This window comes from Excalfactoria chinensis, chromosome 4, assembly GCF_039878825.1.
Source record: "Excalfactoria chinensis isolate bCotChi1 chromosome 4, bCotChi1.hap2, whole genome shotgun sequence".
Taxonomy (NCBI): Eukaryota; Metazoa; Chordata; class Aves; order Galliformes; family Phasianidae; genus Excalfactoria; species Excalfactoria chinensis.
Genome location: NC_092828.1, coordinates 1,180,812 through 1,199,196, shown reverse-complemented (window position 1 = coordinate 1,199,196; position 18,385 = coordinate 1,180,812). Strand labels below are relative to the sequence as shown.

General features: G+C 48.0%; 1 protein-coding gene across 6 annotated transcripts in view; it reads left to right on the top strand.

Annotated features, from left to right (window-relative positions):
* Nucleotides 1-18,385, top strand: part of EXOC6B (exocyst complex component 6B) — a 231,645-nt gene that overhangs the window by 102,120 nt on the left and 111,140 nt on the right. For all 6 annotated transcript variants that reach the window (XM_072334652.1, XM_072334651.1, XM_072334649.1 and 3 more), the window contains one exon: nucleotides 345-413. In XM_072334652.1, coding sequence (XP_072190753.1) covers nucleotides 345-413 — 69 coding nt within the window. The remainder of the gene's footprint in view (nucleotides 1-344; nucleotides 414-18,385) is intronic.

Sequence of the window (18,385 nt, the reverse complement as noted above, 5' to 3'; positions counted from 1 at the left end):
ATAGAAAAAGGCTGCTTGTTGTGTTGCATGGATGCTTAAACTTGTGTTTAAGCTTATGGTCAAAATTAAATCTCTGCTGAGCTGGCTAACAAAAGGATGAAAGGTGAACGTGATTTCAGAGGGAAGCTCAAGTGGAGCAAAAGTAACATTCAGTGCTGGTTTTCTACTGAGAAACTTTCAGAGTTGTATGTGCAGATACGTAGACAGATGGCAATGATGACTGTGATTGGTGCGGCCCTGAAATCTCAGTGCGCCTCTCAGCCTTGCAGCCCTTTGAGCTGCACTGGTCTCAGTGGGGTGGGATGGACTTGCACCTCGTTCTGACCTCCTGCTCTCTCTTCCAGGTGCCCGGGGCCCAGGAGCTGGTGGACTTCTCGCCCGTGTATCGCTGCCTGCACATCTACTCCGTGCTGGTGAGTGAGCCCTGAAGCCTGCTAAAACATCAGGGGATGTTTTCTCCCACTACTGCAGTCTTTGGGTTTGTAGGCCTGGTGCTTTATACCTTGGATACAGATTCATCTTAAAGAACTCTCTCCTCTGACCGCCGTAACTTCATTATTCAGTGCAAATTGAGAAGTTGAAGGGAGAAATGCATTTAGGGATCTTATTTGTTGCACTTTGGAGAAGTTTGCTAGAGTTGGGCTTGCTGCTGTTTAACCAGAGCCCAGTGTCACTGTGTCACTTCCAGTTTGCCAACAGTTGGGCTTTTTCTCCTTTACATGCACTAGAAAATGTGGCCGGACTGGAGGTGCTCTGTGATTGCATTTGGTTTCTGGCCAAGCCATTCTATGATAAGGTGACCTTTGTAGCTTGCACCTTGACTTTTAATTTCCGACACACCTTTGTCAATGGAAGAGCCTTGCAGCATACAAATCTCCCGACCCCCAAACCTGTGTTACTTGCATCTGTTCCTTAATGTTGGTAATGTCTTCTGCTGAGCACTCCGATGCTCACTTCTGCAGCTGGGCCAAGAGAAGCCAGGCAGCACATGAAAGCACGGCTCTGTTAGCAGCTTTCTTCCCCTTCCTCAGCGGAGCCAGGCTTGAGAGAGCATTGTTTTTTGAGGCACTTCTGAACGACAGGCTCTCCAGCAAGACCTACAAACGAATTTGCAAAAGGAAAAGAATTGTCATTAAAAACACTTATGTAAAATCTTTTTTTTTTTTCCTTTTTTTTGGTGCCCTCATCTGTTAATAATTATGTAATTTGGCTTCATGGTCGTGATTTTGTAGCGGAATGAATAAGTTAACCTACCCAAAATGTGTTACCCTGTTTATCTTGGATGAAGGCTCCCACTCAGAGCCGGCGTTGGAAGCCCGGTGCAGGGAGTGTGCTAATTGAAGATTACAACTGGGCTGAAATGCTTTGTGCCTTTCAAAGTGTCACTTTCTTTGGAGAAACTTCACTGAAGTCTGTGTATAATGAAAACAGCCTTAGGAATCCTATTTGTGTAGCTTACAGGTTGAGGGGTTTTTTACTTGTTCATGCGAGGGTATATGCCTGTGTAATTACGCATAATGCTGTTAAGGGAAGGATGAGGGGTTCTCATTGTTGGTTGTAGCAGTTTTGTGCATTGGAAAGGCTCACGTTTATGCAGTGTTGTAGGCTTTGGGCTTGGGGTGTCACTGGAATTTTGTTGTTTCTCCATCTTGTTCCTTTGCTTATTGCCTTGGAAGGCGATTGGTTGTGCAGCTCTCCAAAGTGTATGAGGGAAAGCTAGGAATCATGGCCAGTGCTCTGCATGATCATAGAGTCATAGAATGACCTGGGTTGAAAAGGACCATAGTGATCATCCCATTCCAGCCCCCTGCTATGTATGGGGTTGCCAACCAGCAGACCAGGCTGCCCAGAGCCACATCCAGCCTGGCCTTTAATGCCTGCAGGGATGGGGCATCCCCAACCTCCTTGAGCAACCTATTCCAGTGCATCACCACCCTCTGCACTGAGTCATCTCCTTTGGTCCTTTTCATCCTCCCTCTCCTATTTCAGCCAAAAGCCATAGTATTAAGAGGAGAGAGCAGGGGCAGAGCTCTGAAGAAGGTGTGCTAGTGAGATAGGAGCAGAACAAGGTGAGCACCCCTAGGAAAGCCTCCCGAAAAGAAAGTTGCCCTTTTTCTGACCCATGCTCAAAGCCTGAGCTGGCTTTCTAGGCCCAACTTGAGCTGAACAATGCCAGAGATCCAGCGAGGGAAACGACCACATCAGTGTCAGACGGAAGGATCATAATGTAATAGTTACCAAAAAATCCTAATATTTGTCATTTACAATAGCGTTATCTAAATGCTTGGCCTGCAGTTAAAAAGGCCCACGTTGAATAAACATTGAGATATTTATTATTTTTAGTGAAATCGACCTTCCAGTCACCTCGGTTTTATGGCTGCGCTGCTTATAAATTCCCAAAGGATTATTTGAAAAATCCTACTCATATCTGCCAGCCTTATCAGCAGGGCAGAAGTTCACATATTGTAAGGCGAGGTCAGCCTTCGGTCATGGTCTTACAGACGGGGCCAGGCACCTGTAAATCCTTCCTTCAGCAACCAAGGCGAAGTACAATATCAAACGGCAGCGAGACTTTTCCAGGAAGCGCTGAACTTTCTCAGGAAGGGCAGAGGAGGGGGAAAGAAAGTGAACAAGGGTCAGGCGGTGGTTAATGGAGAGCTGGGCCTTGGCGCGGCAGGACGGGCCCCGGTGGGATGCTTTATGGGGCCATTCATCGGCGATCCCGTGTCGTGTGGGAAATGGCCCGGGAGACGCTGCCCTGAGGAACACATGGGCGTAGGGGAGGCTTTGAATCCTTGGAGTGATGGAACAAAACATTGCAGGAGTGCGTGTGTCCTTTGTGTTGGCTGGATAAGCCTTCGTTGCTTCGTTCCGCTGTGCGTAGTGATTGCAATTAGCCCTTTGATTTCCTGACTGCGGCGTAAGACTTTGGGGTTATGTCCTTAAACAACAAGTTCTTACTCGGACTGTGATTTCCTCATGTGACAAACGTACATTGAATTGCATGAAATGAGGCTTTACAGGTGAAGTTTCAAGTCAGTGTGAGTCACTGACCATTAAGCAACTTACTATTTCAGCAGGCATCCTGGTAGTATTGAAAAACATACGACGTCCTTTGATTAGGAGGAGTAAAACAAGGCAAAAAAAACAAGCAAAAATACCTGGAAAAAGCTGTAAACTGGGAGTGTAGGATTACAGAGTATTCTGAGTTAGAAGAGGCCCATAAGGGTTATGGAGCCATAGAATATCCCAAGTTGGAAGAGATCGATAGGTGTCATGGGATCGTAGAGTGCCCTGAGTTCTTTACTGTGAGGGTGGTGAGGTGCTGGAACAGCTGCCCAGAGAGGCTGTGATATCCCATCCATCCCTGGAGGTGTTCAAAGCCAGGTTGGATGGAGCCCTGGGCAGCCTGGGCTGGTATTAAATGTGGAGGTTGGTGGCCCTGCCTGTGGCGGGGTGGTTGGAGCTTCATGACCCTTCAGGTCCTTTCCAACCCCGGCCATTCTGTGATTCAATGAATGTTCCAAGTTGGAAGAGACCCATAAGGATCATCAAGCCCAACTCCTGGCTCCACACAGGACCACCCAAATATCAGACCGTGGTCCTGGAGAAGTCAGGAACGCTGTATAAAGAAGTAACAGAGGGAGGCAGCAAGGTCAGGGCGCACATCGTGGGCTCCACGGGCAAGGTTGGCTCTGCTTTTAGTTGGGGTTGAGTGCCAAAAATCCCTTTGGTTTCGGTAGAGCAGCCATGAGCTATTTGAGGACATTCATCTGAAGGGCGGTGAGGCTGCTGGGCTGTTGGTATCAAGTACATCTTCTCTTTGAGTTAATAGAGAAGTTTGTTGAAAAAATGGTAATGTTATTATATAAAGAAGAAACAAGGAGATTTCAGTGAAGTGATTTTGCCATTGACGTTTTTATCTTTTATGTTGCCTTTGACGAAAGTCTATGTAATGCTCAGGTTGCTTTGATCGATATCCAAAATAAATTAGGAAAGGTGAGGTTTGGGCCAGATGGTTTATCTGCTGGAGCATCTGAACAGCTGTTGGGAGCCTTGTATTTCAAGGCCAAGACATGGAATTGCTTTGCTTTACATAACATGAAATGAAAAGCAGTTTTTGTTTCATGTTTCCCATAAGCTGTAGCGAGTCAGAAAGCAAAGAGAGAACGGAGAGCAGAAAGGAATTAAAAGAGAAAGAAAGAAAGGTGAGAAAGGGAGGGTAATTTGCAGGCAGGGCGCTCCCAAGCAGTTGTCTGTGGGGCAGATGAAAGTGATTCAGGTCACTGGAGCTCCTGCTTCAGCCCGTGCTGCTGCCTGGTAGCGCTCAGGGTTCGTGTTTTTCTCTTGTAAAGGTTTATGCTAATTGGTAACCAATTACTTTGAGGTTCTTCACATGTTGGTGAAGACACTGGTATTGACGCTCCCAGCTCTTTGATCCGAGCTACAAAGGGGTCATTTTAGGGTAAAGAACAAGTGTCCAAAAAAACCCCGCCGACAAGAAGAAAAAGAAGGAGCAGATTCTGATGTAAATACGGGTGTAAAAATGGAGCTGGCTCGCAGCTGATGGGGTATTTGTGGAGAATCCCAGAGCTGGATCATTTAGATAAATAGCAGTTGACAGGTATTTACTATAAATTTGTCATATCTCACCACTGACATTTTTATCAGCTCTATTGCTTCTACCCAGAGCCCCTCTGACCCTAAGCTGCTTTGATGCGCAAAATGCATTAGGAGAGGTAAGAAAACGTAAAGCGAATTGAAAAACAAAACGAATCTATTAAAAATACTCGATGTAAGAGGTCTGTGAGGTTCCTATAGTAAAATACACAGCGCGTGCTTTGGCTGCGTTCACTCGGTAAGTTCTGGCTTGCCTGTTCTAGGGATGGGGATGATGTTTTGTGTTCTCTTTGCCATGCAGAGCCTTGGGAGGAGAAACCAGGGCTCGTGTTTGCTTCTGGCTACGGTGGGTTGCTGCGTTCAGACCCCAGAACCTTCCCATACCTCTGCCCCAGTGGAGGCTCTCATGGGCTTTTCTCATCGTCCTTTTGCTAAGGGTGCAAAACAGCTCAAATTCTTCTCAAAGGGGTGAGAAAGTCCCTTATAGGAACCACAGCTCAAATAATAAGCACTCCCCAACCCTCTCTTCTTTTTTTTTTCTCCCTCTCTGTAACTCTAGAGTTGTTTCTTTTATTTGATGCTGAAATACGAACTGTACCACGGAAAGTCTGTGGCTTTACTTCTATTTTGGAGATCAGGGTTGTAAAGTTTTTTCCCTCCGTGTCCTTGGGAACTTAAACAGTTTAAACTCCTTTATTTTTTAGGGGGGGGGGTGTTGGGAAGGTGGGGGTGGAATGGAAAAACTTTCCTTCTCGAAGTCTCTGGTAACTCCTTGTTCATCTCAGACACTTTGCAGATTGTCCCATCGCTCTGTCCTGGCGTATCTCACTGTCTGCTGACTTGGCTGACCCACTGGTGCCTGGTGGAGTTAGATAGCTATAAACACAGCACTGAGATCATAGGGAAAGGCTGAGGGTGAGACACTTTGTGCACCGCATTGATAAGGACACAGGAAAAGCCATTAGAGTGAACTGGTGTCAGTGACCTGTGATAACCATTCTGTACTACGTGCTAATGGACCCTGGGTAGTGTGTCTGTCTGTAGTGGCAATAGATTTAACTTTTGTAATTGTCATATTGCTCTTTTAACCCTGTGACCTTATTACCCATGAGAAAACCACTTGGCTTCGATCAAAGAAGCAGCAAAGAAATCAGTGTTCATTCTAAGCCGGCTAGATATGATCACAGGCAGCCTTGATTCTTAAAATATTCAGCTTGGAAAACAGACATGTTAGGAGGAGGGGAAAAATAAACCCCCTACGTTCACTACAATAGCCCGGATGCAGACTGCTTGTCACCTGAGGTTACAGCAGCCCTGCTTTCCCAGGGCTTTGCAGAGCTCTGCCTTCATTTGCTGAAGATGTACCGATAGCTTATGTTGAGCACTGAGTTCATTTTCAATCCCTTTGCTGTCACGGTGGCTAAAGAAAGAAAGAAGCTGACTTTCTTAGTCCTGGCTATGGGAAGTGTGTTGCATCTGCTCAGTGTTTTGTGGGGTCGTGAAGGATGGATTCCTTCATGGGGGTAATCAGGAGGACCCATCCATACTGCACACAGTGACGTTGGAGCAGGTTGCTCAGCTTCACCTGCTAAATCTTGGTGCTCATCCCCAGAGCTGCTCCCCAGACCCATTGGTGACCGGTGAGGGCTTCTTCCTCCCAGGTACAGACCTTGCCATTTATCAGGTTTCCATCTCACACTGAGACCTCTTCAGGTAGCGGCCCTGCTCTTTTCTGTGTTGACTTCTGCTCCCCACTTTGGTATTGATTGCAGAGTGGATGGGGATGTTTTCTGTTGCCTCTTCTGAGTCACTCTTGGAGAAGTTAAGCAGCTTGGAGTTTAGAACCAGGTGATCGAATCCAACCACCCTTAATGCAGGATGGACCCTGCTGGGTTTCTCCACTTGTCTCCAGCTCCCATGTAGGGTACAGACTCCAGCCATGGCCCTCAGAACCTGACCACCAACCCAGCTGCCCATCTAGCTCACCCGTATTGGGCCATCCTAACTGAGATACAAGAATTACATGGAAGAGCACATCAGAAGCCTTGTGGCAGTCAAAGCAAATGGCACCCAGTTGGATTGTGCAAGCGTTTTGCTGAAGGTTTCCTCCATTTCCTGGTGTTGGGACTTAGAAGGGTCGCAGGAGTGTTGGGAACACACCTCAGGTACCTTGGAGGACTGTGTGGTGATGTCCAGAAGTGGTGGTATCTCTAAATAACAAGCGATAAGGATGGAAGTGCACTAATTTGCCAAGAATGTCCCTGGAGAGGGTTGAGTTTTCTAAGGTGAAGCTCAATGGAACTGAAAGGGGAATCTCTGAGAAGCAATTCTGTTAAAGCTCTTTTAATCCTGCAGTCTCATAATAGACTCACAGTAATTAAGACTGTAGGAGTCTCCTGGCTTGAGGTTACATCAAGGATCTCCAAGCTACGTGCTGTTGAGTTCCAAGGATCTCCAGAGCTGGAGGCTTCCTAACCTCTCTGGGTCCCAGTTCTGGTCTTTAACCACCTCTGTATTTTTCTCCACTGTTACTGGTTTGAATTTCCCTCTTTGTATTTATTTTGTCTGCCCATTCCCAAGAGGAGCCTGGCTGCATCTCTTCTATCATCCTGCATTAGATGCTTCCTCACCTTCTTTCCAAATGCAACCAACTCGGCTCGTTCCACCTTTCCTCCTATGTCTTGTTATTGCTGCTGAAGAAAAAGAAGCAAAACCAAACCAACAGTTTTTTATGTCCTAACACCAGAAAGTGGAGGGGGAGCTGAGGACCCAGCTATGAATCTTCCTCATGAGCTGCCCCTGTTGGTGTTGTCAATATACTCCATGTGTGTAGGACGCTGGAAAGCAAAAGAGAGAAGGTGTGCATGGAAGCGACGCTGGGAGAATATCCCATCCACCTCCTTAACTTGTGCTGCAGAGCATCTTAAAAAAGTATTATAGAATATTACAGAAAAAGAGGTTTGGGGAAAGGTCCTCCCAATGAAGATTGTTGAGCTGCTCACGTTAACAGAGCTGTATGTTTTGTGCATAAATGAACCCCAGGGAATTATCATGTGCTGAGCAGAAACTTCATATTATATTATTATTATAATTATTATTTCTAAGAAGGGAGCGTTTGTGGGGGTGGAGGCTGTAAAATAATAAGCCACCATGTTTTATGTATCTCAGTGCACAGCTGCGGGTTGCTGTTTTCCTGCTGTGTGCGTTGTTTCTCATCTTGAAGGCCTATATGCAGCGTGTCTGGGAAATGATTGCCATCCTGTTTTCAATAAAACCATTTTTTATGAAGGGTCTTGAGTTGGCTGGACATTAATTCTCAATCTGTTTACAAATATTTGTGCAGGAAAGGGTGAGCAATGTTCAGGCCAGGCTTGTGACGCATATACCCACTATTTCAGTCCTTTGTTCAGGAAAATGTGGAAACAAGGCAGAGCCCTCACAATGAACAAATGCTGCCTTCACATTCCAGGAGCAAGGTGGCTTTGGCTGGGAGGGGGAAAGAAGAGAAGCACAAAGAACCCAAAAGTTGCTTCAGCTCCTTCCAGTACCTAAAGGGAGCCTATAAACAGGAGGGGAGGCAACTCTTGGAAAGGGTAGATAACAGCAGGACAAGGGGAAATGGTTTTGAGTTGAAGGAGGGAAGATTTAGGTTGGATATCAGGGGGAAGTTCTTTACAGAGAGAGTAGTGAGGTGCTGGAACAGCTGTCCAGAGAGGCTGTGGGTGCCTCATCCATCCCTGGACGAGGTGTTGAAGGCCAGGTTGGATGGGGCCCTGGGCAAGCTAGGCTGGTATTCAATGTGGAGGTTGTTGGCCCTGCCTGTGGTGGGGGGTTGGAGCTTCGTGATCCTTGAGGTCCCTTCCAACCCCAGCCATTTTATGACTCTGTGATTCTCTGAGGCCAGAAAGCAGCCTTCATAGAGTCTTGGAGTGGTTTGAGTTGGAAAAATCCTTTGAAGATCATCTAGCCTGACTCCTTTGCAATGGACAGAGATAATTACAGCTTCTGGGGCTTGCTTTAGCAAGGCATTGGCACTGAAGCTCATACAGGATGGAGCTCTGAGCACCTGATGGAGCTTTTGGTGTCCCTGTTCATTGCAGGGAGTGGGACCAGATGGCCTTTAAATGTCCCTTCCAATTCAAACCATTCCATGATTCCATAAATCTGCTGCTCACTGACACTGAGCAACTCACCAGAGCTGTTACAAGAGCAGGGTTTTGTCTTTGGCCCTTAAATCTTGTGTTCTGCTTTACTCCCTCCAGCTCGTCTAAAGCCTCTTGCCTCAGCGATGGCTGTCGGGTGGTGTTGAAACGCTTCGGAATCCTTCAGGATGAAAACTATTAGGAACAATGCAGTCTGAAAAGTTGGGCCTGTTCCTTTTAGTAATTTGCTTCTAACATTAATCAAAGGATATGCAGAGAACTAAATACCAAACTTTTTATTGCCGTAATAACTTAGGTATGCCAAAGAGCGTGTTTCCTACAGCTGCTGTTTGGTAGGAAGCTTCCTACCATGTTGGTGTGTAGAGATTAAAGCTGAATGGGTGCATGCTGACTTCTACAGGTGCCCACGTTGTGTACGGGTTGTTGCCCCGTAGGATAATTACTGTTGTGTTCATTTCACAGCATCATAGGATGAAATTGGTGGAGGGGGCCACTGGAAATCACCTTATCCAGCTGCACTGGGGTTGCTCAGAGTGGTGTCCAATTGGGCTTCAAATGTACCCAGGGATGGAGATCTAGAGGCTTTCTGTGCATCTTGTTTGGTCACCTTAGGTTGTGGAGTCTACTTCAGAGCCACCTGGACATGATGCTGTCCTCTGTGCTCTAGGTGACCCTACTGGAGGCAGAGGGTTGGTCTAGGTGACCCAAGTGGTTCCTTTCAACCCCAACTATTCTATGATTCGGTGTAATAATGGTTTCTTTCCTAAGTTCAGTGGAAATTCCTGCTTTTCACTTTGTGCCCGTTGCCTCTTGTCCTGTTCAGATTGGTTGTTCCCCACCTCCCCTTGGGAGCGTATGTAAGGTTCATCTGAGCCTTCTCACCTGCAGGCTGAGCAGGAGACCCACTCAGAGCAGCGGTCATGCTGGTTTGCTGCAGGTTGGAATGACCCACACAGCATCCCATGTGCCCGTTTGAATTGCTTAGTGCGCATCATTGCCTTAAAGATTTGATAACCACGGCTCATTGGGATGGAAAACCTGCAAGCAGATGGTCGGACACAGCATCCTTCCATCATGGAGATGTACGGAGTGCTGAATCTGCTCCCTACGGCAGCACGTGGAACAGGAGGTCAATTTATTGGGCTTTCTCATGTTTGTATTTCTGCCCTCCCTGACCATTCCCCAAAGTTCTGAGCTGAAAGAACAAAAAACAAAGATGCGGGTTTAATTTTCCAACCCAAACATGTTGTGGAAGAGCAGCATTCTTTCCCATAGCATGCAGAACGGGGAGCTTTTCTGCTCTTCTGAGTGCATGCTTGAGTTCAGGGAGGACAAAACCCAGAAAGCTCTGAGCTCAAATAGTCCAGTAGCACAGCACCGTCTCCTAATGGAAATATCCATATTTAGGGGCATATTTTTCCCCATGAGTCTCTGTAATCAGCACAGAACCCTGTCTGTCGGGGTGATTAGCTCTCTGGTAGGAGGCACGGAGCTTAAAGCACCAGCTGGTGAAAAGGCAGTGAGAAACAGCTGAGGTTTGCAGATGATGTTCTCCTCATTACATTTTGCCTCTTCTTCCCCCACCTTCCCCTTCCCTTGGCTCCTTGCTCTCCCTCCGGACCCGCTTTCTTAAGGACTCGTTCTGCTCTGTGTTCTTCACACGAGTTTCTCTTGTTTTGTCTTTTTAACTGATGGGAGCACTTGACAAGAGCTGATTAGTTGTGGGGATGCATCCTTCCTTGCAAAGCTTGTGACCCATTTCCTTCCTTCCTCAGGACCGGGGTGAGCTTTCTTCTGTGGGCAGTCATTGGCCTCCCAAAGGCGTTGTGCTTGGTGGCCTTGCATGGAAGACTCTATGGGCATGTCCTGAATAGTTTTGTTTGTTTTCCTGGCGGCTCATTCATTATAAAGTTTTAATGAATTTTAAATACAGTCTGAAAGAAGAGCTTGTGGTTAGAAGCTCTCTATGTGCTGGAAGCGTAGGGCTGTGCTTTCCTTTGCAGGGAGAGCGAATGGAACGCAGGCATATGGAAGAGGCACATCCCCCTGCATTAACCTTGCAGGTCACCTGGAACCAAGAGGGGATCGCCAAAAATGCAACCTGAAAATATTAAGCCAGTGCCATTTATAATGAGGCAATGTCTGCCTACATCATCGCTTGGTAACTTTTGAAACTATGACTTAAAAAGGAACGGGGGGGGGGGGGGGGGGGGGGTGGGAGTGGGGAAAGGGAGCTGCGACACAGAATGAAAAACACAGGCTACTTGTTCAGTCCATTCAGTTTAGGTCCAATGTAGTTATGAAAAACAGATGATTGCTGGTGATGGAGCTGCACTTTGACAAATATCCCATTGTTTGAGCGTGCAGTGATTTCTTTCGAGCATTACCCGGCGTGGGGCTCAACCATCGCCTTCCCCTACCTCAGAGCTGTTGGTACAGCAAGGCAGAGTCGTTGTTTGTTGGCTTTCTGGGAGGAGGGATGGCATGAAGGAAATGCTGAGTGCAAAAAGGGGTGCAGTTCCCAACGTAACTTTTGAACTATGAGCTCACTTGGGATGCTCGCCTGACATGATTCTTTCTGTGTCCCCTTCCTGTCCTGTTCTGCAGAATTAAAGATTTATTCGATGGGTGGATGCTAATATTTGTCTGGGAGAAACTCCTTTATGTTGGCATGTCTTAGCCTTATGCAGCTTCACTGTATGTTCTTCTGTAGCATGCCCTGCAAAACATTCAGCTGTTATTCAGGTTTCACGGACAAGGCTGAACCGAAGGATCCCTTGGGCTGGAAGGGACCACAGAGATCCACGAGTGGACAGGAATAGGACAAGGGGGAATGGTTTTAAATTGAGACAGGGGAGGTTTAGGTTGGATCTCAGGAGGAGGTTTTTCACCCAGATGGTGGTTACACACTGGAACAGGTTGCCCAAGGAGGCTGTGGATGCCCCATCCCTGCAGGCATTCAAGGCCAGGCTGGATGTGGCTCTGGGCAGCCTGGTCTGGTGGTTGACAGCCCTGCACACAGCAGGGAGTTGAAACCAGATGATCCTTGTGGTCCTTTTCAACCCAAGCCATTCTGTGATTGTCTAGTTCCAAGCCCCCAAGGGCAGGGCTGTCCCCCCCACCAGCTCAGGCTGCCCAGCGCCCCATCCAAGCTGGCTGTTGGGATGTGAGGCACTAATTCTGGATAACTAAGTCGGGCCACTCTTGTCAAGTTGCAGCATCCAAAGACATTGTGTTCCAAACAGCTGGAAGCTCATCGGTGGTTTACGACCCAGTATGGAGCAGTTGTGTCCATGGGGATGCTGGGGAGAGCAGGTGGATGGGATATACGTGGTGGGAGGTGCATGCAGATGACTGGAAAGTCTGAAAGCAGAAATGAAGCTGATAGAGAAAAGCCATTTAGTGCTAAGAGAAGGTCTCTTTCTATCTGTCCTTGGAGCAGTTTCAGGAAATATTCCATTAGATGCTGGGAAGACCAAAGGGCTGTGTTTGTGTATGGCGCTGCCCATCGGCGGAGCTCTCAGAAACGTACACTGTTACGTGATGTATTTTGTCATCTGAAAACACAACCAAAGCTATTAAAAACAGAGAAAAATGGGTTTTGTTTGCCTCCTTATCACTGTCGCCGGTCTTCTGGGTCCGACCATGCGTTGGATTTCCTGTTGTGCTGCGTCCCCTTCAGCGATAAACTTCTGACAATTAATCTCAGCAGAAGATTACACGTCCCAACACATCTCCATTTGCGCACGTTGCTTTGCGCTCCTTCGGAGCAGCATTAACTCCAAGGAGCTGTGAAAGCTCGAGCTGTCATCTCAAGAGAAGTTTAATGTCCTTCTCGCCTTTTACAGCTCAGCGTTGCTCTGCGCTTCACTTCATTTGTCAGGCACAGCAGCTCCAAATTTGGAGGCCTTCTTTTTATTTTATTTATTTATTTTTTTTTCTCTAGCTCTTAAAACGTGAAGTTTTTAAGATCAGCAAAGGCCCCCGAGGGGGATATTGAAAAGCACTGGAGTCTCTCTGCACGTTCCTTCTAGATGAACATCTCTACTTTTAATATATTGGTTTGATAAATACAGTTTCAAGAGCGTGGCCATGTGTTCGGTGTTTATAAGTGTGTCCCAGCCCTCTTTATGAGGATGATGTGATGTTAAATGGCGTGTTAGACTGGGGCAACATCTTCTCGGTGGAGTTAAGGGAGAGCTGTGGTGCTCAGTCCTGGCTCAGCAGGATAGCATAACAAATGGTACGTGTGCAGCGCAAACGGAGAACCTTACATTGCCAAGCTCTTGTTAAATGAACCCGGCAGCTCCAAACCGATGACTGAGCAGTTGCAAATATACTTTATTTTTCTACCGTTATTAAGTGGAAAAGAAAACATGTTTCTGGTTGATGTTTCAGCCTATTAAAATGGAATGGAAGCGGATTTTTGCATCTTGGAATACTTGGAAGATTTACTGGAGTTGCTCGTCTGTCACATGAGGGGTGTGCAAACACATGCAGGATGCCGTCTCTCCTGGAGGGTCATCCTTTGCTTTGCAGAGGTTAAATTCCTCACTGAGGAACAAACTTGTAAGAGGGGATGCTGTCCCTTCTGCCTTTGCAGAGTTACCTGAAACCTGGGATGCGGTGGGAGATGTGACGTGAGCTCTGAACACGAGGCCAGTCCTGCGCCTTGTGATACCACTGTATCATCTGAACGGCAGCAACCATCTGTTATGGGTGTGGAGGTTAACGTGCTCTCTTACCTCAGTGTACTGTAGAGTCTGAGCGAGTGGCCTCAATCCTGCACCTCATCCTTCCTCCTGGACGTTGGGTTAGCAGTAGGGTTTTGGTGGTAGCCGGACCTGGGCTTGCATTTGGGAAGGGTTGAGGTTTTTGCACTCTGTAGACCAACAGAGCAAATGGTGTGTTAGCTGCAGGGTTGGGCTCTGTTGGTGGGAGAGAAAGATCCACCAAACTCTGGACGTGCTGGTGGGGATCACGGAATCAATAAGGTTGGGGAAAGCCTCAAGCCCAACCCATGCCCATAACCGTGTCCCCAAGTGCCACATCTCCATGGTTATGGAGCATCTCCATGGATGGTGACCCCATCACTCACTGGGCAGCTGTGCCAGTGCCTGCCCACTCTTTTGGGGAAGAAATCTGTCCTAATATCCAAGGAGCGGCTTCCACTTTGGGGCTCCTGGGCACTGCTTTGGAACTGCAGGGAAGACCTCAGAGCTCCAGTGGTGCCAAAGGTTGGGGTGACATTAAGACTTCAGAGTGTTTCTTTTATATTTGGAGGAGGTGAAAATACTTTGAGCTGCTTCACAGAACTGAGGCTTCTGCTCTTTCAAACTTGATTTCTTTCCTGGTTATACCGGTGTATGAAAAACAGGAACGAAGTGAAAGAAAAGGAAATTCTTTCCTGGATTTGAGCGCTTGAAGTGCGTTTTATCCTCATTTTCTCGCCTTCTTTTTCTGCAGTTAGAAGGATTAGCGATGCCTGTTTATTTATTTCTGATGAAAGCTTTGATAGCTTACAGGCTGCCCAAAAAGCTTATGGGTGCTCCATCCCTGGAGGTGTTCAAGACCAGGCTAGACCAGGCAGCCTGGTCTAGTCCCAGATCTGGAGGTTGGCGGTTCTGCCTGTGGCAGGAGGGTTGGAACTTGATGATCCTTGAGGTCCCTTCCACCCCAGTCCATTCTATGATAGCTATGCCGTTCTCTTAGTTCCAGCATCTGAGGCTGGAGGCTCAATATTTGGGACTCAGGTTAGAATCCTGTGAGCTGAGAGAGCAGCAGGAGCAGCTCACTGATTGTGATGGGAGCAGGGATGGGAGCTGCTTGCCCCTTGCATCATGCTGGAGGTGCAGCTGCTTGCTGGCTGCTTTAATCTCCCCGTGCATTCGTGTTGTTTTCTGTTCAGATTTCAAAGCAAGTCTTTAATTCTCTGATTTTTCATGTTGTCAGCACCAAGTTTTCTGCAGCTACAATGATGGATATTAGGAAAAAGTTATTCTTTGAAAGAATGGTCGGGCACTGGCACAGCTGCCCAGGGAGTGGTGGGGTCAGCATCCCTGGAGGTGCTGCAGAGCAGTGGGGATGTGGCACTGAGGGATGTGGTTGTGGGCATGGTGGGTTGGGATCAGACTTGGGGATGTTAGAGCTCTTCTTCAGCCTTCATGGTACTATGATGGTTTTCCATCCCAACAAAATGGGATCCCCTGCTCATGGCTGAAGCTGAGAGTTCTGTGGCACTTTGGATTTCTGCCTCCGGCCCCCAGGTTCCTCGTGCTGCTTTTGTGTTGGAGCAGGTTGAGGTGCCAGGTTTTGCTCCTTGGGATTACAGGATGGTGGGGAGCACTGGAATCTCCTTCTTTTCCCCCTCTGTTTCTCGGTTCCATGATCTTTAACTGAGAAGACACTGTCTTGCTCCAGTCCACATCCTTCACTTATGGCACATCACTCAAGCCGTACGACCTCACACTTCACACCACATCAAATTTTCCTATTAGGATAAAGGAAGCAACTATGGGAGCTCAAATTGGCTCCAGGTGCTGCGGAGAGCCAGGAGGAGCCCATCTGCAGGTCTCCCTTCCCTTGGGCTCATCTGAGCAGGTCGCATCCCTACCAGCTCCCCAGTGCCAGGAGCTCCTCAGGGCTCACCCTTCAGCCAGCACAGCCGGCTTCTTGCGCTCCCAGGTCAGAGGTTGTGAAAAGCAGCAGTCAATTAAAGCTTTATGAGATGTAGCTAGCAGCGCTCCGTAAGCAGCCCGCCAAGTGAAGGCTGCTAATAAAGGCCCTTTGTTAAGGTATTTAATAAATTAACACTGTGCTGCAGCAGGGAAGGGCGGGAGGTGATTACACAAGCCAGGCTCGTTAATCAAACTGTTTGCCCTCTGCAGATGCACGGGTTGGGCTCCCTAATCTTTAGGCACCAGATTTTTTGGGAGCTGTGGCCGCTGCCGGCTCCAGGACGGGAAGTGCCTCACCGGGTCAAGCCTGGGCCAGGCACAGAGTGGGGACACACCAGGACAAATGGGCTTTTCTGATGCAAGTAAATAAGTTCTGTATTTCGAGAGTTGCTTGAACATTTCACTAATGATAAAACAACTTAGAGAGTCATAGGGGTTGGCGGGGACCTCTGGAGATCACCCAGTCCAACTTCTGCCTAACCATGTTCCCTGCAGCAGGTTGCATGGGAAAGCATCCAGGTGGGTTTGAATATCTCCAGAGGAGATTCTCCCACTTCTCTGGGCAGATGTGCCAGGGCTCTATCAGCCTCCAAGAAGAAAACATTTCTTCCTCATGTTCTCGTATTCAGATGAAACCCCCTGGGCTCCAGTTTGTGCCCAGTGCTCCTTGTCCTGACACTGGGCATCACCAAACAGAGCCCAGCACTGTCTTGCTCCCTGCCCTTCAGACACTGATCAGCACTGCTCAGATCCCTCTCAGCCATCTCTCCTCCAGGTGCACAGCCCTGGGGCTCTCAGCCTGTCCCCAATGCTCTAGGCCCCCATCAGCTCCACACCCGCTGTGGGGCTCTCCCAGCAGTTCCCAGTCTGCTTGGAACTGGGCTGCCCAGCACTGGGCGCAGTGCTCCAGATCTGCCCTTCACAGGACAGAGCAGAGGCAAGGAACACCTCCTTTGCCCTGGCCACACTCTATGAAGTGCACCCCAGGTTCCTACAGGTCTTCTTGAGCACCAGATCACCCTGTTGGCTCATGGTTACCCTGCGGTAACCAGGTGATCTGTTGGTCATCCACTGGTCTACCACGTCCTTCTCTCCAGAACTCCTTTCCAGCAGGTCAGTACTTGGTCTGTATTGGTGTGTGAGGTTATTCCTCCACAGGAATAGGATGCTAAGCTTCAAAAGGACAGCATGGCTCTTTATGGGCAGTAGGGATGCGTCCCTATCTTAGATGGGCATGGGTTGGTGCTGAGTCAGTGCCATTTGCGGGGTGCTGCCATCTGCATCTTGCCTTGTCCCTACACACTCATCTTTATGTGTTTTCCTTCTTTTTAATTAATTAATTTATTTCTACAAAACCTCTTCCCCAGCCCTTCCAAGCTTGAACATTAGAGGGCATCTCCTCCTCACGCTTCATTATTTCTTTATTATTATTATTTTCTTGTTTAGTCTTAACGCAGCTTAATCTATAGGGCCGTCTTTAAAAGAAAAAGAAAAAAAAAAACAACCCAAATAGAGCATTGACTTGCTGTGCAAATTAGCCATATGGTGAAGTGTAATATCCCGCTGACCCTCATTATCGTGCAGTATGAAAAGCTCTCTCCTTTTCACATACAAGCATATTAAAGTGGCCTTTTCAGCATTTTTTTTTTTTCCATATAAAACTGTCTTCACTCCCCTGCCCAAGCAGTTAAAAGGGAGCTCCAGCTGCAGCCAGGAGGGTGAAATTAAAGGCTTTACCCTCATCTAAATGGAAAATAGACATTACTTCCTATAGTCAGGGCTGCGGCCCAATGGCGGGGTGATGGCCTGATTCTCGGGAGGAAGGAGTCCGCTTTCCTTTAAGGGAAGGGGAGATCCCACCTGGGTTCCTGCTGCCCAAATACCTCATGCTGAGTTTCTGTGCTACCAGGAGCTCAGTGCCATGGCACTGGGAACGTTTCCTTCCTCTGTGCTCTTGAGCCTTCTCTCTCTTGGCGGGTTCCATGTTGTTGTGGGCAAGGCCTGAAACCTTGAGAACGCATCGTTCACTTTGTGCTTGACTGACTTTTCACACTGTCTGCTTGAGACTGATCAAGAAGTGGCTGTAGACTGAAAGAGGGGAGGTCTGGGTTAGAAACGAGGAGGTTGGAGGTGAGGGACTGGCACTGCTGCCCATCCCTGGAGGTGCCCAAGGCCGTGGATGGGACACTGGGCAGCGTGCTGCCATGGGCATCCAGCCCATAGCAATGGTTGAGACTGGAAGATCCTTATGGACCCTTCCAACCCAACCGTGCTATAATTCAGTCATTCTTCACCAGAAGAATGGCCAAATGTGGGGTGAGCCCGCATTGCTTGCACATGGGGCTGAGCGTGGCCTGCTGTGGGGCAGCCGTAGGGCCCAGCCGTCCCCACACCGCTGCTCTCTCTTCCCCCCACGCAGTTTTCTGGTTCACTTTATCTTTTTGTTTTCGGTCTGGAGGTGGTGTTTACAGTAAACAAGTGGTTCCACAGGGCTGAGCCTTTTTGATCCCGGTTCAGCAAAGCCCTCTCAGGCTCTGTTTGGAGCACCTGCGTGTGTACCCCTGTGTCTATGTGAAGTCATTGGGGATTATTTATGCTTTTAAAGTTAAGCATCTGCTTGGGAGCCGGTCTTACTTTGTGTCTCATTAGTGACTACCACTATTCTCTTGTTTTGTGGGATCTTTAAGGCACGTCATGTTCTGAGCTCATCCTTTTGCAGCTTGTTTCCTGCTAGCATGCACACTCCCAATGGGTTCTTTAAATGCCGGAGGATTGTTTCTCCTTAAAACAAACTGTCCATCTTGGGTATTTTGGAGGTTGCTTGCAGGATTCTGGAGCTTAGGTCGCATCCAGAGGGCTGTTGTGAGTCCCACTGAGAGAGGGGTTATACATGTGGGTCTGATTTTATGCGTGCATGTGAGATTC